At 41.1% G+C, this 17447-nt stretch overlaps 2 protein-coding genes across 2 annotated transcripts in view; both read right to left on the reverse strand.

The window, feature by feature from the left end:
* Nucleotides 1–3746: 3746 nt before the first annotated feature.
* slc17a6a (solute carrier family 17 member 6a) lies at nucleotides 3747–13771 on the reverse strand. Its single transcript, XM_008312043.3, has 12 exons — nucleotides 13189–13771; nucleotides 11666–11921; nucleotides 10508–10626; nucleotides 9601–9715; nucleotides 7854–7941; nucleotides 7344–7430; nucleotides 7102–7244; nucleotides 6866–7015; nucleotides 5967–6099; nucleotides 5771–5881; nucleotides 5560–5687; nucleotides 3747–5049 (listed from the first exon to the last, which is right to left on the reverse strand). The coding sequence occupies exons 1-12, from the start codon at nucleotides 13272–13274 to the stop codon at nucleotides 4720–4722; spliced, it is 1746 nt and encodes a 581-aa protein (XP_008310265.1). The 5' UTR covers nucleotides 13275–13771; the 3' UTR covers nucleotides 3747–4719.
* A 781-nt stretch (nucleotides 13772–14552) lies between these two features.
* Nucleotides 14553–17447, reverse strand: part of muc2.1 (mucin 2.1) — a 19474-nt gene continuing 16579 nt past the window's right edge. Inside the window, exons 34-45 of the mRNA XM_025056348.1 lie at nucleotides 17427–17447; nucleotides 17233–17333; nucleotides 17118–17149; nucleotides 16851–17028; nucleotides 16652–16756; nucleotides 16521–16561; nucleotides 16314–16436; nucleotides 16127–16225; nucleotides 15882–16010; nucleotides 15759–15798; nucleotides 15540–15663; nucleotides 14553–14854 (exon numbers count right to left, since the gene is read on the reverse strand). Of these exons, the coding sequence (XP_024912116.1) occupies nucleotides 14653–14854; nucleotides 15540–15663; nucleotides 15759–15798; nucleotides 15882–16010; nucleotides 16127–16225; nucleotides 16314–16436; nucleotides 16521–16561; nucleotides 16652–16756; nucleotides 16851–17028; nucleotides 17118–17149; nucleotides 17233–17333; nucleotides 17427–17447 (1195 nt within the window). The 3' untranslated portion in view covers nucleotides 14553–14652. The remainder of the gene's footprint in view (nucleotides 14855–15539; nucleotides 15664–15758; nucleotides 15799–15881; nucleotides 16011–16126; nucleotides 16226–16313; nucleotides 16437–16520; nucleotides 16562–16651; nucleotides 16757–16850; nucleotides 17029–17117; nucleotides 17150–17232; nucleotides 17334–17426) is intronic.

Here is a 17447-nt window from a genome sequence, read left to right on the forward strand (position 1 = left end):
CTGTCCCCGGTGACGGATCATAGACGCGGGAGGGCCCCCCCCCACACACACACACACACACACCTGTGACCCACTCAGAAGACGTGCTGATGATCAGCAGCCACAGCCACAGACAGAGACAGAGACAGAGACAGAGGCAGAGACAGAGGCAGAGACAGAGACAGAGGTTTCGTTTTTACAGTCATCAAAAGTGTCTACAGCTTGTGAAAAAAGGTGGCAGATATTAACACCATCCTCACCTTGGTTTGCTATAAAAAGCTCTTCCTGTTGAAGACGCTCCTGAGATGCTGTGTTTGCAGAAACAGTCCTGCATTTTAGTCCATGACGAATGAGACAACGGTCGGCAACATCACATTTTTAAACTAGGACACAGTAAAACCAAAAAAAGCCACAAAGCTCTATTTTAAGCTAAGACAACAAAAGACACTCCTTTGTGTTTCTGCCCAGCGTTGATGTACAGCCACACCTCTGCCTGCTACAGTTTCAGAGAGTGCTTTTAATGTATTCATGGGGTGCGTTACATCGTTGTGTCGTGTCGAGTTAAACCTCTGTCTTTCCAACTTGAATAGTTTAACACAGAATAGCAGTGGCTCACCAAGAGCCAATCAGCTGCCAGTTAACAGCACGGAATGTTCTTTCTGTTTTTTAGTCTTATTTTGTTTTAATGCTTTGTTTTAGAAAGTGTACGACCCTTAATGGAAATTGAGTTATTTACATTAGATGCCAGAATGTGATTTTAGGCGTGGATAAAATCTAAATATTGAGAAGAGATGATTATAACACCAGGACATTGTGATAGAGAATCACGCACGGTGTTGGAGATGGTTTAACAGATTAACCCTCAGATGAATGACTTCACTTAAGCTCTGTATCAATATAATAGTTTCAGATTATGTACCTAAAGATGAAAAAAGACCTAATGATCTCCTCACCCTCAGCCTCTCAGTGTCATTATTTCATCATGATGTCAAGTGTATCTTGTGGTGAAATCTTATCTGCCTCTCACCCTTTGTCTTTGTGAGAACATGTGAGGATGCCGTGGAGAGGAGGGTATGAAGCTGTCAACATAATGTAAGGTGGGGGAGGGGAGCTGGAGGAACCTGTGATGGATGACATCAAATACAGCAGTAGGAAGAAGCCGGTCTGCAGAGAAGAGACGATTGGGAGAAGCAATTCCTTCCTGCGATTGTACCAGGTGTAAATGACCCACCAGAGGTGAGAATGCTGCCTGGTCTCACCCTTTACATTAAATTTAGTTTGATAAATGTGTCAGTTCCAGTTGATGGTAACCAAAACAAAGGGAGCAGTGTCATCAGTCTTGATTATTGTACCATATTGAGAAAGACGACGCTCCGTCGGTGTTACTGCCTCCTTTGTTTTCACACTGACCCCACATTAGAAGAATTAAAGGTGTGTAAAGTAATTAAAAGCAGGAAGTCATTTTGCGGAGTGGCTCTTAACTATGATGTTTGTTTTGAGTGAAGCAGTGGGTGGAGAGCAGCGACATTTAACATGTAATTTCATGTGAGCAAGCTCTCCGTTAATAAAGCAATTAGCAAGGGAGAGGAGGGAGGTGTAAAAATGTAATTGCCCTGGGGTTGTGTGGTGTCACGCAGACGAGTCATAAAAGAGTAATTACTGCAGTAAGGCTGCAATTTTAAAGTCAAAAATGGATCCTTGAACATGTGCAGGAGTTTATTCTCAGACTGGATTTGAAAGAACCTGCAGGCAGCAGCGAGGACAGACCGCTGTGGTCGCATTGGGTCGAAGTCAAGCCGGAAAGAAGGGAACAGGAGAATAATTTTATGCAGGGACATTCCCAGGGGACGAGTGTAAGCCTGTCATCAAACACTCATTCTGGCTGGGCCTCATCTTATTACAGTCCCCCAGGAGCCTTACTGCACCTGCCCCACAGTCTGACCACCACTCAGTCTCCTCTCAGCAGAACACTGCCGACAACATCAGAAATACCAAGATGAGGAAATCTCAGAGAGTTTGAGTCTACGACTGAAGGGTTGATTACGCTGTCAGTTTACGCTGCTCCTCCAATTATACTGCAGCCAGAAGGAAAGACAATCACCGGGGCAACAACCACGACCATTCTGCCTGGTTAGGCATGAGGAAACACGCTCCGCGTGGCTGGTGACACAATCGTGTTAACTGTCAAATTAACGTGTCCACGGAGGAGCTGGCGGTGGAGTGTGTTAAATGTTCATTGAAGAAGAAACTCAGATTTATTGTAATCGCTGCCGCTGTGGTTCAGACATGGAGACGTCAGTCAACAAGTCAAAACCCTGGACTCAACTGCACCTCCCAGCAGGTGTTCACTTCTTCACTCTGATAGCTGTATGAGTGGCTGCTCTGCTTAGTGTTACAACCAGGTTTAATATATCAAACAGGCTATCAGGCTATTTAGCTTTTTTAGTTTTTTTGTCATACATAATTTCTATATAGAGATCTTTAACTTTCAGGAGTGAGTCTCCTGACCTGTTCTCTTTATTTCTTCTTCTTCAGATTTTAACCGTAGCATTTATTGAGTAACATTTCTGCCACCTGCTGGAGCTGTGCTTCCAAGTAAACACTTCCAGTAGAACCAACAAAGGTGAAAAAATAAAGCCTTTTTTGCCACAACTGTCAAACCTGAGTTTGTAAACCAACTGGGACTCTACGTTCTTGAACAACAGTGCTACACTGGTTTATAAAAGACTTTCATTTATCACATTATTAAAGTTTTCTCCATTAAACTCTAATCAGATCTGGTCTTAAATGATATGGATTTAACATGAGATTGGATTTAACGCAGTAACTTGGTCAATTAATTTTAGACCTAACACCACTGACCTCATTACCATTGCTAGGTAAATCTCCTGTGTTGTCTTTGTGCTCTCACAAGTCAGACGGGTGAAATGACGTCAAGAGAATTTTTTGGCATTAATTCTCAGGAGCAGATATTACTCAACTGATTGACCTCAGATCAGTCTAAGAACAGACAACAACTCCGACCCGTTTCTTTAAGGATGTAAGCTTTAGAAGCAACATTCAGACTTGTTTACCTCTTTCCATCCACCAATTACTAAGCCACCGTGTCCAATACTCTCCCTCAGACTCCAGAGACCTCCGCCATTGATTTACTAATGAGAAGCATGGAGAAAATAGGAGACGCTGGACACTGATTAGTAAAAGTGTGTCACTACCCTAGTCCCCCAGGACCTCCAACCTTTACATGGAAAACACACCCTTCTCTGCTACAGTGCAACACCAACACACAAGATGATTTTTTTTTTTTATAAAATGATATGATTATTACTTTTATAACACATTTCTTTACATCAACATATCTCTTCATTAAACACAACATTAGAATCCATAAATTCACATTTATCCATTTACATGAACTTTAGGCACAAAGCCGTTATAGCATCTTTTGGTCGTCGTAGACATTCTTCAATATTCATTATATATTTTAAACACCCTTGCAGAATCCGTACAGCAAAAGAATAAAGGCGTTGAAAAAGCGGATAACGGTGGAAGAGCCACCTATTAACTCGTGTGGTCCACTCCAAACATGACAATATCAAAGTGTGTCATAGTGACGATGAGAACAACCAAGAAACACAGAGGGATCACAGAACCTGGTTGGTGATGTACAGTACCACAATCCTGGCTTTTTCCAAAATGCAACATGACGTCATAGCTTCACGGTCAGAAGCCAGGAGGTCGTCAGAACGCACGTCGTAGCTTTTGATCATCACATGACTCGAAAACAAGTACACTCAGATACAGCAAGCCAAGGTTACGAAATAGAATGTGATGGGTGGCGGCTGGTACACAGAAGTTATTGCAGTGCACACCAAACATCAATTAACAACATATTGTGAGCAGTTGCCATCAAGACTTTTTTATTAGTCTCATTACGGTCAGAACCTGATAATGAAGTTTATTTTATTATTTTCAATGGCAGAAGACACTTACGTATCTAAGAAGAAAGTTGTAGGCAGGAGGGGGGGATTATCAGTGACCGTACTGAATGGCAGCTGCGTCTGAAACATTGATCTGAGCAAATTCATGCAGGAACACTAATACTCTACTGTTCAACTTCACTCACTCTATTTTTGTCTTGTAATATATTATAGGCTTTGCTGAAGAAGAAGAAGAAGAAGAAGAAGAAGACCTTTTTTGCAAGCAGACATCTCCCTGAAAAGGTACTGTCCATGAAAAATATGGCCTTTTATATCAATGTTAACACAGATCAACGACCCAAAATACACGACAGTCTCACAGAAACAGTATACAGGTATATACAGGACATAAAACACATCTGATAAACAGGATAAAATTTTAGTTTAGTTTTTTTTTTTAGAATACTTATTATTTCAGTGCAATCAGAGTGGTATCTCAAAGACCCTACATGATGGTCAGCTGCAGTATTATCTAGCTCTTTGTTCAAGTACATAGATTCATGAGGTTTTTGTGCCCAAAAGGTTTAACGTTTAACCACTATCCACTGTAAAATGAAGCTCCACATGTGGTGGTAATAATAAGAATGTAAGGCTCAATGAGGATTGGTCTGCATTGCATCTAACTATGACTTTACTCTGACTTCCTAAATCTAGAATAAACCTTTTTACTTGGATATATGGAATGGATTTAAATATTTTCTATTATAATGCTTAATTTGTGCAATGATTCTCTGATCAGACTCACCGTAACTCTCGGGTTTTAAGAGTAACCGCGCTCAGCGTACATTTTCCCCGCCGGTTCCTGAACGTACTCTTCCGTCTTATCCCAGTCCTGAACCCATCCTCCGTTGAGTTGTGCAGTGGCTCCGTAGCTTTTAGCAGGACCGCCCATCGTTCCATAACTCTGTGTGATGTCACCGGTCTCCTCCGCCAGCTCGTCCTCGTCGATGATGCCACACTTCTCTTCACTGGTCTCTTCAGGGTCAGCCCATGGCTGTTTCTCTCCAGACGCAAAGAGCCCATAAAACACCACGCCACCGTAATGCACAAGGGAAGCAATGAGAAAGACATATTGCCATTCTTCCCTGGTCTGGAGGAAGAAAAGTTAGACTCAGCAATTTGGGTTTAGGTTTCATTCACATTTTACTGCTTAGATAGCACCTTATATTTGACAGCATTAGAACCAAACCTTTTTTCTGGGGACCCATATTTTAAAAGTCACAAACCTTCACGATCCAAGTCAATAGACATTATTCATAAACTCCTGGGAAACATGATGCGAGACGAGCCAAAAAACGAATCTCTTGCGACCCACCTGAGGGTCGTAACCCAGTCTTTGGGAAACAATGCGTTAGAGACTCTGGGCCAATGGACCCGATGGCAAAAGAACTGCCATTTTTGTTAGCATCTCCTATGATAGTTTTGGGTACGAGCTGCCATGGGGCGAGGGCAGAGTGAAGGACAGAGACAAACAACCACTCACACTCACATTCTCACATTTGGTTGAACATGTGATCATGTGACCAGCCAATAAAAAGTAAACACAGAAATAAATCATCTGGATACATCCAGAACTTCCATTCTGAGCAGAACGACTCACCTTGTTCTTTGTCATTGCGCCCACTATTAGAGGGCACACCATTCCAGACAGGGTGCCCACACCATTAGATATGCCCATGAGGATGCTGGCATAGCGAGGAGCAATGTCTAAATGGTTGACATTAAATCCTAAAGCACACAGGTTCACATAGATTTAGCAAAGAGAGGTGTTAACCAGTGTGAAGAGTAAATAGCCACATTTTCAATCTCACCTGATATTGCAAATCCACTGAATCCCACAGCTAGGACTAAGAAAGAGATGGCCACGCCTTTACTGTGAGAATAACCCACCACCAGCAGGAGTGTTGCTTCCATTCCAAACCCTAAAAACAGGAGGAGCAAAGGAGCAACTGATGAACCACGTCCTGTAAGATGGTGGACTCAAACACCGCACTGTGAAAGACTCACCTCCACAGTTCATGATTTTACGGACTGTGGTGGTGGACATGATGTTGTGCGTCCGCAGATAGTCCGCTAACTGGCCTCCTAAGGGGACAATGATGGTCATGACCAGGTGAGGGAGAGCCGACACCATTCCAACCTGAAATAAAGCATGCCGATGTCAGAACACATTCTGTCTGTGCATCTGTCGTTGCCTCCAGTGTCACATCAGAGTCATCATTCAACTGCAGTAATAAGAGCTTTCACTCCAGGTCTGTCCTGAAGCCAGATTACAGCTGCTGGACCTGCGTGATTCATGCTCGCTGTTCTCACAGGTGGAGCAAACCGTGTGACATTTTTTGAGATGAAATTGGTTTTGCCCTTTTTTAAAAGAAATGTTACCTCATGAGGAAACAGGGAAGAAGAAAAAAAAAAAGTACATGAATGCAGTACTCTGAAATGTCCAGTAGGAAATGAATGATTTTTTTCAATCAACATAGTACTATAAATCAGACATTGAGTTGTTTTATCACTGGCTACAAAGTCAAGCCCTGTAAAATGGCCAATACTCTGAATGCCTCTGTCCATTTATAATATATAGTTGTATACAATTCATCACCTCATCTCAGAGGGATCCAGACCTTTGCTGACATTAGCTCTAATCCCTTGTCTTATTCTGAACATTTGACCAACTGTGCACACAGTAACACACCCTGCACAACCAACTCTACTCATTATCAAGAAGGACATTTTTAGATTTGTGCATGCATTATAGAGAACACAACGGAAACCACTATGAAAATCTCTGTTTCCTAGCCGTCGGTAGTATAAACAACACACATGCAGTATCACCAACTACACAGAAGTGTGTGATATGAGATTGGGTAATACCTTTAGTGTCAACTACAGACATCGTTAATACTCACCTTGCTGATTTCAAAGCCGAAGACCTCTTCAAAGTACGCAGGCTGACTGATGAGCAGCAGGTAAAACGTCCAGCTCCTGCAGAAGTTGGCCACGATGATTGCATAGACAGGCATGGAGGTGAAAAACTTCTTCCAGGGAGTCTTGTATTTCTGTTCAAAATAAACCAACAGAAGCTCTTATGGGGCAGTTAACGTTTTAACGCCACAGACAGAGGGAATAGCGATTGCGATTTTACCTCCATCGCTCCCATCAGCTGAGCACTTTCGCCAATGCTCTCCTCGATGTAACGCTGCTCTTCTTCTGTGATGGTTGGGTGCTCAGCTGGGCTTTCATAGGACACCAGGATCCAGAACATATACCAGAATATCCCGAATGATCCTGAGGAGAGACAGCCATTCCAAACATCAAGAACATAACACAACAGATTAGGCTTTTCTTATTTTCTTCATTACACCATTCCATTAAAGTGACATTTACCATACAGGTAGAACACAGAGGACCATCCTGTGTACTGGACCAGAATCCCAGCCAGAGGCATAGCAATCACTGCTCCAGCATAAGATCCTGAAGAAGACGTGAAGAAGACGACGATGTGATAGCTTTAATGATGTTCCTAGGCACGTCAGTAGAACTGTCAGTAGAAACTTATTGACAAAAGGTAGTAAAAAGTAGTATAAAATACTCAAGAGGTAACTGGAACCTTTAGGATACTCAAGACTACAGTGAGCTTTTATGTTTTTTCAAAAGGAACAATGAAATCAACGCAGGATGTTCCATTACAATAATTATATTTCATTAATTAAAGCTGCAAATAAATATATATATTTTGTTAATAATGAGATACGTTTTTCAGGAATTAGAATGTTTAAAATAAATGTCAGTGGAGTTTGGTAGCAACAGCTGCGACAAACTACAGTGGGACAGTGATACCGGTGTGCTGATCTTTGTGTTTTCAGAAACAGGACCATGAGAAATGTAAATTTATACCACAGAAGGAAATGGTAGCCAGGCGACTCCTCTCCAGAGGGGGAGCCCATTTACTCCAGATCCCATGGCAGGCTGGATAAGTCACTCCCTGCATTGGGAAAAAATGACGTTTTTATTGTTGTTGTAGAGTATGTACAGACTGATTTTTAAAAAAATACTACATACATTTAAAAAATACTACACAAACCATGAAATTATCACGAACTAAAAAAATGCATTTCTTATATGTAAATATATATGTAAATGTACATATATATAAAAAAGTAATTTGTATCATAATAGCACTAAAAAATAAAGGAAGAACGGATGTATTTTTCAAGTTACAACAGTGTGGTTGATTTTATAGTACATGTTTTCATGCGTGTACCATATGCTATTTGCCCACATGTAAGAAGGGGAATCTGGTATTCATAAGTAGGCCAGATCATTTATCTTGTTCTGACCCATTCCTGCACTTACAGCCCAAATACGCCAATGTGGGGTGTCTGTGTGAAGGTCAGTCTTGAGCTGACCACATGATCAGTGGAACACAAAGATTATTGCACAGTGACCTTTTTCTCTGTTTCACAGCTGCTAATTTCTTTGTCATTTACTTAGCAGAGTGTTTCGTTTAAGTCACATATTTACCATCACTTTTCCACCCCTGGTCAATTGAGTTAACATAACTGAACACTGACCGACTGACGACGCCTGTCCCCGTCTGTCTTGGTCTCACTGGACAAATTGTTGTTAATAAGGAGATAAAGTGATAAACTTTGCGGGTGACCTTTCTAATCCAGACTAATGGCTCAGGTGTGACTCGGTGCAGATTCGAGCTGACGCTACCGTTTCATGGAGAAAAAAAAAACTGAGCCGCTCCTATTAAATCTTCATTACACACTAAGTGGCATACAATCAACTATTGATAGACACAAATTGCTCGTGCTTGCAGTGGGAGACACCCTGAAATGCTAATGTTTAATTTGCAGTAATAAGGCATTGGTTGCCGAGCACGGGAGACTTTCTCTTTTTCTCCCCGTGGCTATTGAAACAACCGAGAGCTGCCAAACACAATCACAAAAGAGGATGACCTTCAGGTAGACAATACACAGCATCGCTCTCGATCTCTCTGAATAGTGTACTTTTCGGAGCGGTGGGCTTGGCCTCCATTAAGTGGTTCTGCTGCTTTTGTTCTATGTGTTTCTATGTGAACAACTCTTTGTGCCAGCAGCAAACCAGTGTCTGAATCCCCTGCTATTCAGGGCTTCACTGTACGCTGTATATAATATTTGTTACGGTGAATGGAGTTTCTTCACAGTGAGCATCATTTTCTATCTTCTACTTGGCCAGAGCCATCTGATTCTGTCTCGTAACACCAACCATCTCCACTGTCTCCACCTTCTCCATCTTCTTCTTGCTTCTGTTCCTTCCCAGCAGCCCCAACTCCAACATTTACACATTATCTTCACCATCTCTCCTGAGAACATGTCTGAACCTTCTCGAACTCAACTGCTCCACCTTAACCGTCTGATCCTGTCTACACCTAGCATCCCAATCCCCACCATTCCTGTTTTTCTGACTCTGCTCTTTAAACCATTCATCATAGCAGGTCTCACTGCTGTCAACTGACTTTTGGTTCTCTTTCCCAGCAGCAGATTCAATTGTAAAGCCGAGGTGTTCCGTTTGAAGCGATATTATTTTAAATCATGCACACGTGTGAGTCATTTGTGTGGGGATGTGTGGTGGTGTGTGAATCGTGCAGCAGTACCTCCACCAGTCCTTGTAATATTCTCACAAAGATGACGCATCCGTAGTGCACTCGTGCAGCGGAGGGAATGAACATGTTCAGCGTGGACGTCAGAACTATGGCAGCCCCGAACACTCTGTATACGGAGAGAGGAGGGTCACTGGTGGTCAAAAAGTCTGCGTGTGCAAAATTAAACGAAAACTGTATTTTAATGTGCGAAACATATTTATTTTATGTTTATATTTAAAGGTGTGAATTTCTGCGCATTTTTTCACCCTTATTTTTTTTCACGTAATCTTGCAACATTTTATGACATTTTGCATGAAATGAAGAGGCATATTAAATCAGCGCTAATTAGACGGCACACACACACACAATGGTGTAGTTTCTATGGCAGTGAGAACAGGAGGTGTTTGCAGCAGACGGGGCTCAGCTGACTTGGCATGATGGCGCTCTCCATCGTCTCTCTACTCCATTTCATCATTCTTTCTTCCTACATCCGAATGTTCGAGGGTTCGTCACTGTAGTGTTCTAGTTCTATGTGCTTTCTATTTTTACTCCCGATGTTCTCTGTGGGCCACAATGGCTCCTATCCTCCTCTGGTCCAGTTGTGATTCACTAAACAGTTGTTACAGCGCAATAACGTGCTATAGATGTGGTATTGAAACGGTACCGCAGTCATTAAACAGTGTTTGGGTGGGTGTGGTTGCCATGTCTGTGAACATAAAGGATTAGACACGGTGCTCCCCCGGGAGCTCATTAACATGAGGAGACACGCCTGGCGGCCATCAGCCAAATCCCCTTGTATATCTGCTCTGGGGTCTCCACACTGTGTTCAAGCCCCGACCTCCAGGTGAGTGACTGGTACCAATGCCGCTATCGAACATCTCGACCACAGTTCAGAACAGTGTGTTTCTGTGGTTTTTACCTGTTAGCAGCCAGTCTCGAAGAGATGTAGCCTCCTGGTATCTGAGTGACTATGTAGCCCCAGAAGAAAGAGCCGTGAATCATCCCCACAGTCTCCGGGTCCCAGTTGAATTTCGCTTTCTTTCAGAGGAAAAAAAAGAATAATAATTAAAATTAAAAAAATATATATATTAATGTATGTAAAGCCAGCAACGAAAATATCAAATATAAAAACAAATTTTTTTAAGCACCGTCGTAATTGCCAAAAAATAATACATGATGAAAACCCTTTTTCAGAGTCCTTGATTCGATTCTATAAAAACATACTTTCTATATAATATACAGTACTGAAAGTCCAGGTAGGATTTGGTCAATGATTTAGTTTTGGAAACAACAAGATTCAACATGGCGGCCACACTCAGTTAAAGCATGTAATCACGAGGTGTTAAAACATAAAAACATTGTACTTCCGGTTCACACGAACTTAAGTGCACACATAATTCATTTATTTTATAAATTTATATTTTATTTTTCACATGTAATTAAGGCAAAAAATGTTGCGTAATTCTTCAGAATACAATCCTGATATTAATTGCAACACAATCGATTTTAACAAATGTATTTTATATTTTTGAGTATCATTCAAACAGAAATTTGATTAAATGTAAGAGATTTAGATTTTCTGCCAGCTAAAACATTAAATACATAAAGGGTCAAATCCTGCTGCAAACCCCAAGAGAGAAATTAATTTTTTTTCATGATTTATTTATTCTGTTCAATATTCCTGTTTCCCCATAAATAATACAGTGGCCGTATAAAATCGTTTTCAGGGCCACACATGGACCAATGGCCAGGCTTTGTACACACTTATATGATATGATAATAATTTTGGATTTATTATTATTATTTATCCGAAGTCCTTATGTGGTCCAAAACTATACTGAATTCCGATGAATTACTGGACTTTTGTGGATTAAATATATATTTGTTTGAAATTAATTTTTATGTATAAATAACTTCTGAGGATTTTTACATTTTAGAAAATTCTGCAGTAAGATAATGATGATGATGACGGTTCCATGTGTGGAGCTACACCTTGGCTCGGGCCCTCATTAAACATGCGGTGCACAGAAGGCTGGTTGGTTGGTTCTAGGTGGAGGCGGAGTGTTCATGCAGGCACCTCTTTAATGATGATCTTGCCGTTCTCGTGGACGGTGTGGTTATTGACCATGCTGACTATGGCCACACCCAGGTTGCACCGGATACCGAAGGAGATGCAGAAGCCGAGGCCGCTCAGCATCGCGATGATGTATCTGCGCGGCAGCCCGCAGCAGGTGCAGTCCAGCAGGGGAGGCTTCTTCTCCTGCTTGGTCTTGGGTCTGCCATCCTCCGTCAGCTCGATCGCTTCACCTGTCTGCTGCCGCTTCTCCAGCCTCCTGCAGGACAAGCCGCGGAGAAATCCCCGATTGTTTTAAGGTGCAAATAAAGTAGGGCAGCAGTCAAGAGGAGAAATTCAACAGAAAACAAGAAAAAGGCGAAAAATGTCAGGGTGTAAATGAGCTGCTGAATATCACGTGATTCTATTTCACATCTATCCCTGTTATCCTGTCGCTTAACCAAGAACCAAAAATTCGGATGCGTTTTAAGGCCTTTATTGTACTGGTTAAATTTAGATTTTTTAAATTTTAATTATTGATCATTTTCTCCATATTTCTCTGAAGCATCAGTGTTACTGAAGAGAAAATGACCTTCATACCGCAATGCAGCAACACCAGCGTCAGCGTTACTGACAGGAGAGAAAAAACTATTTTTTGAAATTCCATTTTTAATACTGTGCAGGTATTTCTCTAAAATTCGGTAATCTTTTGCATTTTTTTCTTTGTTTAATCCAAGCCCCGCATACTGGAACGTGAAGGCCTCACTGATGGGGTCTAAGGCCCGTCATTGTTACAATAGAACCAACACGTTTTTTCACTCTCAGCTGTGGGGTCACGTTTTTGTGTCACAGCCTAAAGTCACGTCCTGTAGCCGAAGTCAAATGTGTGCATGTGAAAATATCGTCTGCTTTCTTCAAATGAGCCTTGATTTTTTTTAAACATTTATCATCCTATATCAAATAACTGGCCGTTTTATTTACAGAAATAAACGAAAACAAATCAATTTACTCATCTGGAAAACAAAAACCAATCCTTCTCTCCTACTGTTTCTCAAACACAGATCTCATTTCTCTGCGGTCATCTCCCAGCCATTCACACCACATTCACACTCATCCACTTGTCCTTGTGGCATTATAATAAAAAATATAGGAAGTCGATTGGTTTGAAGTCAGTCGATCTTGAATTAATACAGATGGATACATGAGGTAATAGATATCCCCCGACCTTGTGTCACGACTCGTTCTGTTGCATTAATTATTAAAAAACAGCCACAGCAGCTGGTGGAGGGGAACATCCTCCAGGGAAATATCTCATCCTTAAATATTAGGGCCACACGACCCCTCCTTTCACCGTCCTGTCTGTGATTTATTCCAAAAGACACATTTTCTTCTCTTTTTTTAAATTGTTAATTGTCGTTTATAAGAGTAACAGGCGGTTCTATAATTTAGAGTTTCCATTTCAGCATTTCAGTTAAAGTAGTCATTATATCTATGTCTGGAATTTAAAATGAAACACTGTGATATGTTGTTGGGTTTTTTCTCCTTACCTGTACAAATTCCCCATGGCCTTTCCTGCGATTTGTTTGAGCCCCTCTTTAGAGGTAGGCAGAGCTTTCTCCTTTCCTGGCTCCATGTTTAAATGAATTTCAAAAAACCTCTATAAAACGACGACAAATGAAGGTGCGGCAACACTGAGCATATTGTTCAGGTGTAAAATCCAAGTCAGAAAACGCCTCCACCAGCCAATAAACGAAAAAGACGAGGGAAAAGACGTTCAGAGAGAAAAGGCAGGTTTCACAGTCACCAAACAGCAGTCAAATAAGTCCGCTTTTGCCTTGCGCAATTTTCCTCCACGCAATGCCATCTTCCCATTAGTCAGCGACCACGAACAGGCAAAGAGAAAAGAGAACGGGTGTTTGACAGAGGTGAAAGGTTCTGATAGTGTTGAAGGTGAGCTGTGGTCCAGTGGCTGTGAAGATGTCCGGCGATCGGCAGCAGCAGCACTTGGTGCAGGCTTCAGCACAATCGACAGCGGCAGCTTCGTGCACCTGTCATCAGCTCCTCCCTCCTCTACCCTAATTCAATCACCATTTTCTTTCTGGATACATTTTCACATGATTGCTGCTCGTTTTCGAACGTCTTTTTAGCTAAATTCTTCCCCAAAATTTCAATTTCTCTAGCGTGATTTTTTCCCCCAAAATTTCAATTTCTCTAGCGTGATTGTTCTCTGTCAAGGTGAAACTCCACTATTTAGGTGAACTCCGAGACTCCGATACCGAATTGACCAGATCACAGTCATTTCATTTCATTTACAGTGATAAGTAGAAGTATTTCAAGAGTCGATTTTTTAATGGCATCATTATTACGTTTCCTTTAAAAATAAATACAAATATGTATTAAAATTAGTTCCTGGTCATTTTTAAGTGCAGTGTTAAACTGCGGGGGCACTGCCCTCTGCCTGACTTTTCCAGATTGTCTTTTTTCAACCTACAGCTAAGAAACAGTCTTCACAGGTTTGCAAAGAAGAGCAGGGAATAAAGAGGCAAACGGCGGAGTGATATAACATCGAGAGGCCAGTGGAATGAGAAATAAAAACAAAAACCAACATTCAGAGTGGTTTTCCATACAACATATCTATAGACTTTGGATGACGTCACGTATAATTACGTGATCTTGGACGTGAATCGATCCGTCGTTGGTTTGTCCTGTCTTCAATCTTTGTATACAGTCGCCATCTAGTGGCGGTGTTGTAAGATGTCAGATTTGTCGGCGAATTAAATACCTGAGTGGGCGACGTTTATCTACATTTTTTCCCTGTAAGAAATATACTTTTTTTAATCCGTTTTTTATCAGCTACGCCGAGTTGTTGCTGCTGTAAAGTAATTGTTATACAAACCAAACAGAACCAGAGTAAGTTGCAGGTTTTTAATTGGTGAAGTGATAAATATTTCCATCAAAGACAATTACCGTCAAAGATGTGTGTAACATAGAAAAATGTTTTTAATCCCATATTAGAACCACGTAATGCTTCTCCTCCTGCGACCAGACGGCCCAGTGCACTCCATGGTGCTGCAGGCACACTCCTCCACATGTGTGTATGTGTAGGAGACCACGTCTCCGTTCAGACAGAGCAGGTCAACTTTGCGTTTGCTGAATTGTTTCTCCTTACAGCAGGCACAGGACTGCTGCTCGCCCGTTGCTGCTTCAGAGTACCTGAACAGGGGAGAGACAGGGGACACGTTTCAGCTCAAAATTTACATGGAATTCATTTAAACACGTAAACACTGTGGCCAGTGCCTGTACTAATCTAGTTTTTGTTCACATGAGCTAACATTTATTTGACACAATTGGGCACAAAGCATTTAAAAAATAATTACATACAGAGGGCTAATAAATTAAAGAGCAAGAAATTGGAGAATTTTAAATACATTACAGTGAGTATAAGAACATACAGATAAAACTATAATTCAAAAACTAATGAAGACAGAAGGACAAATGGAAGAATTAGTATATTTAAAATGAATGTAATAAAGCAATTCTAATTTGCCAAAATTGATCTAAAAAGTGGATTAAACACAATTATTTGTGATTATGATTAAGTATGATTATTCATGATTAATCTATATAGAGTACAATTCAAAATGTATTTTCATAGAGTTGGTGGATATCAGTCATTAATAAGCTTCTTGATAGTGGTTTGTAGAGGGTACAGTGAGGCCTTGTCCTCAGCATTAGTCATCTTGTCAGCTGTAGATTTTCCCACGGTGTGTGCAAATAACGTTTTTATAGTCTTTGTATCATAGCAACAAAACTCAGATTAAAAATTCAGATTCAATCAGTCTAATTAATTAATGGCATTAACTCCAATTATGACTACAATCCATCCATGGGCACTGACCTGGTGAAGGTGTTGCAGGACCCTTCACAGTAGGGAATATCCATCTCCTCAGAGGACTGGCAGTCTTTGTGCCTTATGTAGTCTTTCATGGTCACTAACTTGCAGGCCTTCTCCTTTTCCACACCTGTCATTCCGAAAAACAAAATACTCAAAGTCAGTTTGCTATTAGATATAAATACTTAACAATTCTGTGATAAAGTGATAAAATGTCAATCTTACAGGTTGTACAACACCCATTGGCTGCAGTTTGGACTGTATTCTTGGAATATAAAAATATACAGCATTATAATGCATTCTTTTACATGTGTTTCAGTAGAGTCACAACGTAGAAGTGATACTTACAGGATGACAGTTGCTGAGCTCGAATGGTGGGCATACACTATATGAGCTGGTGACTACTAAAGCCTGACCGCTCCTCACACAGGTGAAACTCTCACATCTGTTCTCAGGTGAAACCCAGCTTTCTCCTTCCTAAGGTTAGACACATATTGAAAATAAAATGCTATGAAGTACTGAGCCTACATAACACTGCATCATCCGCCCTGTCCAACGTTGTAGAATTACCAAATGACATTCACTCAGCCTACCTTCAGCAGCTTTGTGGTACTGGTAACGTTGACAACACAGTGTGTTTGTACACACGTGCCGCAGCATTCATCTGATCTGTTTTCCTTATATGAATATCCCTGGGAAAGAGCAGAGAGGAGGGTTGGTCCCATCCTTACTCACAAGGGAGTTTAAATGACAAGCAGTGAAACTATTATCCCTTCTTACCTGTTCACAGGTTTCTTCACATACTTTCATTTCACAATCTATTTTGAACAGACCAGATTTGGGGTCAACCTCAGTGGTGCAGACACAATCCTGGCAGTCTACCACAGGAACCGAGGAGTCAGGCTTAAAGGTTAAGAAGAAATGTCTTAATTCTCCATGCTTTAATGTAAACAGTCTGTGTATGAAGTCAGTGCTTTTTTTTATTACCTGGTATTCAACATCGTGGTGCACACAAACCCTTTTAGGCTCTAGAAAAACATAAATACAGCGACAATGATTAATCATGACACTGTCATAATGAGGTTTTATGTGATTTCAGACCAAATTCATGAGCTCACCACATTTGTGTTCTGGACAGCATTTTCCCTCAGGGACAGTGACAACAGGTATGTATCCAACTGGACAGTTCATGCTACTCCCTGGACAGGTATTGCTTTGACATTCTGCCAAGAGGATAAAACAAGAATAACAAATGAGCCTTTAGGGCACAGTCCTCATGACAAAGGAATATACTTTAAAGTATGATAAATGTCTTACGACAAACATATTTGAAACAACAAGGGTCTGACGGATCCGTTTGGTTGATGAGGACAAATCCTGGAGCGGTGCAGTTAACCACGGGTTGTGGATTGCACACCTTTGGCTTACAAATCACAGTCTTGGTGGACTCTTTACAGACGCAGTTCTGACACTTGTACTCAAAACTCTCCTCGAACTGAAAGAAAGTAACACAGCTGAGATGCAGTTGCTTCTTTTAGGGGAATAATTTTGTAGTAGTAATGAGTAGAAGAAGAGCAATTTCACCTCACGAGGATTTCCTTCAGGATCAAGACACCCTTTTGGAAAAAAAGCAAATATGTTGGATTTCAGGATGTAGTGAAGTCTTCAGATGGATTTAGTTATCAAACAACAAACCTACCACACTTATCTACACACACGCCGGACTCTTTGTTGAAGAGCTTCATTCCTTCTGGACAAAAGCAGCCTTCGGTGGTGAAGTTCATAGTCACATCATTAGGACTGTGGAAGAGTTCATTTATTGAAATCACCATTTTATCTCATCAAAATGGTTATGTGCACAGGAAAGTACAAACTAATTCTGTTTAAACCTACTTGTCTTCACATGTTGGTGGT

Source organism: Cynoglossus semilaevis, chromosome 6 (genome assembly GCF_000523025.1).
Source record: "Cynoglossus semilaevis isolate Cse_v1.0 chromosome 6, Cse_v1.0, whole genome shotgun sequence".
Lineage (NCBI taxonomy): Eukaryota > Metazoa > Chordata > Actinopteri > Pleuronectiformes > Cynoglossidae > Cynoglossus > Cynoglossus semilaevis.

Coding starts and splice junctions, on each gene's coding strand:
- slc17a6a (XM_008312043.3), bottom strand. CDS start 13,274: ATGGAGCCAGGAAAGGAGAAAGCTCTGCCTACCTCTAAAGAGGGGCTC. Junction 6,100..6,865: donor TCGGCTTTGAAATCAGCAAG/GTGAGTATTAAC, acceptor GCTTTATTTCAG/GTTGGAATGGTGTCGGCTCT. Junction 5,882..5,966: donor TAAAATCATGAACTGTGGAG/GTGAGTCTTTCA, acceptor TCCTGTTTTTAG/GGTTTGGAATGGAAGCAACA.